Raw genomic sequence first — 6,263 nt, 5'->3', positions numbered from 1 at the left:
TTGTCACGTTAACAAGGATGACTTTCAAAGCAGTTCCCATTGTGATGAAGGAAAAAAAGTTTTTTGGTTTTTTTTTTGTTTGCTTCGAGAATCATATCACTTTTTTCAGAAAAGAAAATTTTCTATACACGCCTTTTTCTACCTATGGGTCCTTTGTGTGTCTTTTTGTAAAAAAAGAGATAAAATTCACATAATGTAAAATTAAATATTTTGAAGTCTATAGCTCGGCGGCATTTAGTGTATTCACAATGTTGTTCAACAATCAACTCTTTCTAGTTCCACGACACACTCATCACCCGAAGTGGAAACCGGGAACTCATTAAACAGTCACTTCCCTTCTACACCTCCTTCCAACTCTTGGTAACCACTAATATATGTGTTCTCCTTAAACTAGAATTTCAGGGCCACTGAATTACCACCCTTGGGAGACACAGATCTGGGAACCATAGGGCACGTGTCAGGTGATGAGAAGAGCTTTCATGATCCTAAGCAGAACTTTGCATTTCTCTGTTTTCAGCCTGGTGTTCTAACGCGCTTTCAAGACAAGGAAATGGTTCTGCTGTTCAACTCTGTGAGATATTGGGTAGGTGTCTCATGGCATCATTATCACAAATCTCCCCACAAGGCCCTTGCTTTTCTCCCTTTTGAATAGAGGAAGGCTTACGTACTACTTTGCTCTTGGCATTCGTGTATTTTTTTCTATTAAAAACAATATGTCAATATTTAAGAGTTCAAATTAGAAATTCCAGAATTCAGGAGAAATGGTGCATAGATAGTGTGTGCATATGGCCAAAGACAGAAGGAGATAATCAAAGAAGAAATAAAGTTTTCTATGTAAAACGCCATGACGAAATTCAGGCCCAAGAGAGAGGATTTAAAAAATAGAAAAAGACTGTGAAGAAATAAATCTTTACAACATACTGCATCTCAGGGTGAGAGTAGAGGGCTTCAGGGCAGTGCCAAGCAGACCAAAGATAAGCTGTATTATCAGCACCCCACCCACTGAATCAGTTTTTATACTCCTCAGGTCATGAATTAGAGGAAAGGAATCTCATGAGGAACACTTCTGTTGCTCATGTAGAGAAAATGCGTGAAAAAGAGAGTGTCTGGTGGGATGAAGAATTATTTTACCAAGGCTTTTGGTCTTTGTCCCTGGAATCTGAGAGGTAAGTTCTACAACATTGAAATATGCTGACTGAATGGAGTGCTTTGTTTATTAAGACAACCCTGGGCTTGGTGAATGAAAGACCCAGGCAGAGGGCTGTTTTCCCAAAGGAACAGCCAGCATCCTTTATCCAGTGAGAATGCTAGAGAAAGGGGCCTCCCTTCACCCTTTTTCACCTCGCACATGCAAATACATCTCCCACATGCAAATCCCTGTTAGCTAGCCGGATGAACTCACAGCACACATTGACTTAAATTCAGGTTCCTCCTGGAGTGGGAGAACATTATCTGGGAGACATGGATCTCATCCACGGGAACATGAAGCACCTATGGGTCTTTCTCTTTGTGGTGGCAGCTCCCAGAGGTGAGTGTCTCAGAGATTCAGACATGAAGGTCTGGGGATGCTGCTTCTGAGCACATGACTCACTGTGGTTCTCTTTGTCCCCAGGTATTCTGTCCCAGGTGCAGCTGAAGGAGTCAGGCCCAGGAGTGGTGAAGCCCTCGCAGACCCTGTCCCTCACCTGTGCTCTCTCTGGATTCTCTCTAAGCAGCTATGGTGCAGGCTGGGTCCGCCAGGCTCCCAGAAAGGGGCTGGAATGGGTTGGTGCAATAGCTAGTAGTGGAAGCACATACTATAACCCAGCTCTGAAGTCCCGGCTCAGCATCACCACGGACACCTCCAAGAGCCAAGTTTATTTAAAACTGAGCTCTGTGAATCCTGAGGACACGGCCATGTATTACTGTGCAGGAGGCACAGTGAGGGGAAGTCAGTGTGAGCCCAGACACAGACCCCCCTGCAGGGGGCCAGTAGCCAGATGGTCTGTAGGGGATATTCAGGACCCACTGAGCTTAGTGGTCCATCTTTTCAGCAGGTGCAGGGGAAGGAGTCAGGAAATGGTTTCCTCTCAGAAGCTATGGTTTTCCCACCTGTTCAGTGCCTCCCTAGGGACCTCCATGCTTAGTGATTCTAGGAAACCTTCGTGACTCTAAAACTGACTGCTTTTCACAGGAAGGAGTTTTGTCTGTCTTTCTGCATCTGTTCCAGGACAGGCTCTACAGTAATATTTCTTGATGAGACCTCTGTTTGCAACTTGGGTTACTATTTAGTGTCATTGGTAGCCAGGTTTAGAAATATTTAATGCGGTAAATTCTTCTCATTTTCAACCCCAATCTGCTCCCTACCTTCAGATGAATTTCCAAATTTTTCATTCTCGTGAGTGCTCCTCAACCTAGGTTCACTCAATGCCTTTAACTTAGAATGACCTGGGTAATATACATGCCGATATTAGCACCCATGTATTACAGGAGTAATTTAGTGTTTCTTAAAATGCTTTGTGTCATTAAGTGGGTATTTCTATTAATAGCTACCATTGATTAATGGCACTCTATCTGATGGGCCCTTGTTGTGCAGTGCTTAAGCACTGGGTTGCTAACTGGAGGTCAGCAGTTCAAACCAACCAACATCTCCGATGGTCCAAGATGTAGTAGTCTGCTTCTGTGAACATTACAGCCTTGGAAACCCTATGGAGCAGTTGTATTCTATCCTCTAGGGACTCTAGGAGTCAGAATTGACTCCACAGCAATTTTTTCTTTTCCTGTTTTTGAGCAATAAAGCCCTGTTTCTGCAGTGGTTAAGCACTCAGATGGTAATCAGTCACTCAAAGAAGAAAGATGTGGAAGTCTGTTTTTTTAGGGATTTTAGCTTTGGAAACCCTATAGGGCTATTTTACTCTATATTATAGTGGTACTGTGTTTTGAAATCAACACCATGGTAATGGTTATGTGCTGGGAATAGTGTTAAATTCTTTATTCGCATTTATTACTTAATCATCATAAAAGCCTTATAAACCATGTATCATGTGTTTTTCATTTTACAGACAAGGACACAGTAATTTGGAGAAATTAAAGAAAACTGCTTAGGTGCTTACTCGTCTATGCCAAGAAATATGGAAGACAGCTTCCTGACCAACTGACTGAAAGAGATCCATATTTATGCCTATTCCCAAGAACGGTGATTCAACCGAATGTGTAAATTATAGAACAATATCATTAATATCACACATAAGCAAAATTTTGATGAAGATCATTCAAAAATTGCTGCAGCAGTATATTGACAGGAAACTGCCAGAAATTCAGGCTGGTTTCAGGAGAGGACGTGGAGCCAAGGATATCATTGCTGATGTCAGATGGATCCTGGCTGAAAGCAGAGAATACCAAAAGGATGTTTACCTGTGTTTTATTGATTATGCAAAGGCATATGACTGTGTGGATCATAACAAATTATGGATAACATTGCGAAGAAAGGGAATTCCAGAACACTTAATAGCGCTTGTGAGGAACCTTTACACAGATCAAGAAGCAGTTGTTCAGACAGAACAAGGGGATACTGAATGGTTTAAAGTCAGGAAAGGTGTGCGTCAGGGTTGTATTTTTTCACCAGACCTATTCAACCTGTATGCTAAACAACCCGAGAAACTGGACTATGTGAAGAATGGGACATCAGAATTGGAGGAAAACTCATTAACAACCTGTGTTATTCAGATGACACAGCCTTGCTTGCTGAAAGTGAAGAGGACTTGAAGTACTTACTAATGAAGATCAAAGACCACAGCCTTCAGTATGGACTGCACCTCAACATAAAGAAAACAAAAATCCTCACAACTGGACCAATGAGCAACGTCATGATAAACGGAGAAAAGATTGAAGTTGTCAAGGATTTCATTTTGCTTGGATCTGCAATCAACAGCCATGGAAGCAGCAGTCAGGAAATCAAAAGACATTTTGCTTTGGCTAAGTCTGCTGCAAAGGACCTCTTTAAGGTGTTGGAGAGCAAATATGTTACCTTGAAGACTAAGGTGTTCCTGCCCCAAGCCATGATATTTTCAATCACATCATATGCATGTGAAAGCTGGACAATGAATAAGGAATACTGAAGAAGAATTGATGCCTTGGAAGTGTGCTGTTGGTGAAGAATATTGCATATACCACGGACAGCTAGAAGAACAAACAAATCCGTCTTGGAAGAAGTACAACCAGAATACTCCTTAGAAGCAAGGATGGCGAGACTGCGTCTTACATACTTTGGACGTGTTGTCAGGAGGGATGAGTCCCTAGGGAAGGACATCATGCTTGGTAGAGTACAAGGCCAGGGGAAAAGAGGAAGACCCTCAATGAGGTGGATTGACCCAGTGGCTGCAACAATGAGCTCAAGCATAACAACGATTGTAAGGATGGCTCATCACCAGGCAGTTTTTCCTTCTCTTGTGCATAGGGTTGCTGTGAGTAGGAACTGACTTGATGGCACCTAACAACAATCTTTATGGGAACAAATCTCCAGGTATTCCTCCTACAGAGCAGCTGGGTGGGTTTGATTTTTGAACCTTTTAAGTTAGCAGCCAAGCCATTAACCATTTTGCGACCAGGGCTCCAGGGGAGGATTAACCAGTAAGCAAGGCATGCATGGGATTACTTGTGTTTACTTAGAAATCTGCAGCACACAATAAAAATCCATGTGATTTTGTAGATTTTACAGATTACGCTTCACCACCAGTGTTTCCAACAGGTTGACAGGGCTATTCGAATACAGTAAAATCTTCAAAAGCTAGAAATTTTGTAAGACTGAAACCTATCAGTCATAGAAAACTCACTGGGTATTTATGAGGTAGAATTCTTAATAGAGAAAGTGGTAGAAAAATGGTAAGCACCTTGTCAAAGGTGGAAACCAAAGAGACCTAGAAAAATAGTCTCATCGATTTCCAGCTCTCAAAGGTTAGAGTGAGTATACATACATATTATATTCTTATTTGCTTACTATTTATTCTGTCAACCACAGAGGGAGGAATGTGTTGGAGTATCCAAATACAATAAAAATTTGTCTTTTTCATTTTTAGTTCCATTAGTTAGGACTGCTACATCTTTGAGAGTTGACAAGTTTATTTTTATGTAATTCCCATCTTATCCCTAACAATCATCATTTTATTTAAAAGCCTGGAAACCCTGATGGTGTAGTGGTTAAGTGCTATGGCTAATAACCAAAGGGCCAGCAGTTCAGATTTGCCAGTCACTCCTTGGAAACTCTATGGGGCAGTTCTTCTCCTGTCCTATAGGCTTGCTATGAGTTGGAATTGACTTCACGGCAAAGTGTTTGGTTTTTGGGTTACTATGAGTCGGAATCGACTTGATGGCAACATGTTTGGTTTTGGGGTTTTATTTAGAAGTCTACTCTGTCTGAAAATAATATTGCTACTCAAAGTTTTTTTGTTTTGTTTTTTGGTCCATTTCTTCATGGTAATGTTTCTCTATATTTTACTATTCACCTTTCCACATATGTGTATTTAAAGTGATTTTCTGGCAATAAAATATTTCTGCTATTGTTTTTTTTAATTCAGTGTGTAAATTAGTTTTTAAATGGTAATTTTATATTATTTTCATTCAAAATTATTATTGATACTTGGATTAAAATCTAGTACCTTGCTAGGTGTTTTATATTTGTTGCGATTCGTTTTACTCCTTTTATTTCTCTCTTTCTGCTACCTCTTGTTCTAACTTAGCATTTAAGGACACTATTTGTAACTCTTCTATTGACATGTTATGTATTTTCTTTTTGAAAAAGATTTTAATTGGTTACTCTTCAGCTTACCATATACATTTTTAAAACACTCTTACTCTGTCTTCAAATTGTTTTAAGCACCTTCTTTTATAGTATAAGGGTGTCTTAATAATATATAGGTGTTGAGCCAATATCTGAATTCAAAAACAAAAGCAAAAGTTACACACAGGCATTTTCTAGAATAATACTTTACTCACATAGACAAGAGACAGAGCAGGGATAATTTCAATAGTGGGTGCTGGTCCCCTATAGCCAGCGGGTCTCATTCTACAGTCGAGGCAGGGAGGGTGGTCTGCACATACCCCTCTTTGTACTGCCCTTGATGGGCACTATTCCTTCCCATCCAGCAACAGATATAGAAATGGGGCTGTTCAGGTGCTATGTGACATGCATGCAGAAGCAGTTTCTGAGAATGTCGACATGCGTTCAGGGCAAGACTTAAGGAATGAATTCTAGACCATGAGTTACTATGAGATGTGTTTTGGGTCAA

The 6,263-nt window shown here is 40.6% G+C and overlaps 1 gene segment (V, D, J or C); it reads left to right on the top strand.

The window, feature by feature from the left end:
- The first annotated feature begins 1,403 nt into the window (after nt 1–1,403).
- The window catches only part of LOC126064594 (immunoglobulin heavy variable 4-61-like), a 197,856-nt gene continuing 192,996 nt past the window's right edge, over nt 1,404–6,263 (top strand). The window contains 1 exon segment of the V gene segment in view: nt 1,404–1,528. Coding sequence covers nt 1,462–1,528 — 67 coding nt within the window.

Source organism: Elephas maximus, chromosome 21 (assembly GCF_024166365.1).
Source record: "Elephas maximus indicus isolate mEleMax1 chromosome 21, mEleMax1 primary haplotype, whole genome shotgun sequence".
NCBI classification, from domain to species: Eukaryota; Metazoa; Chordata; class Mammalia; order Proboscidea; family Elephantidae; genus Elephas; species Elephas maximus.
Note: the sequence above shows the minus strand (reverse complement) of the source record. Positions and strands in the feature narration are given on the sequence as shown.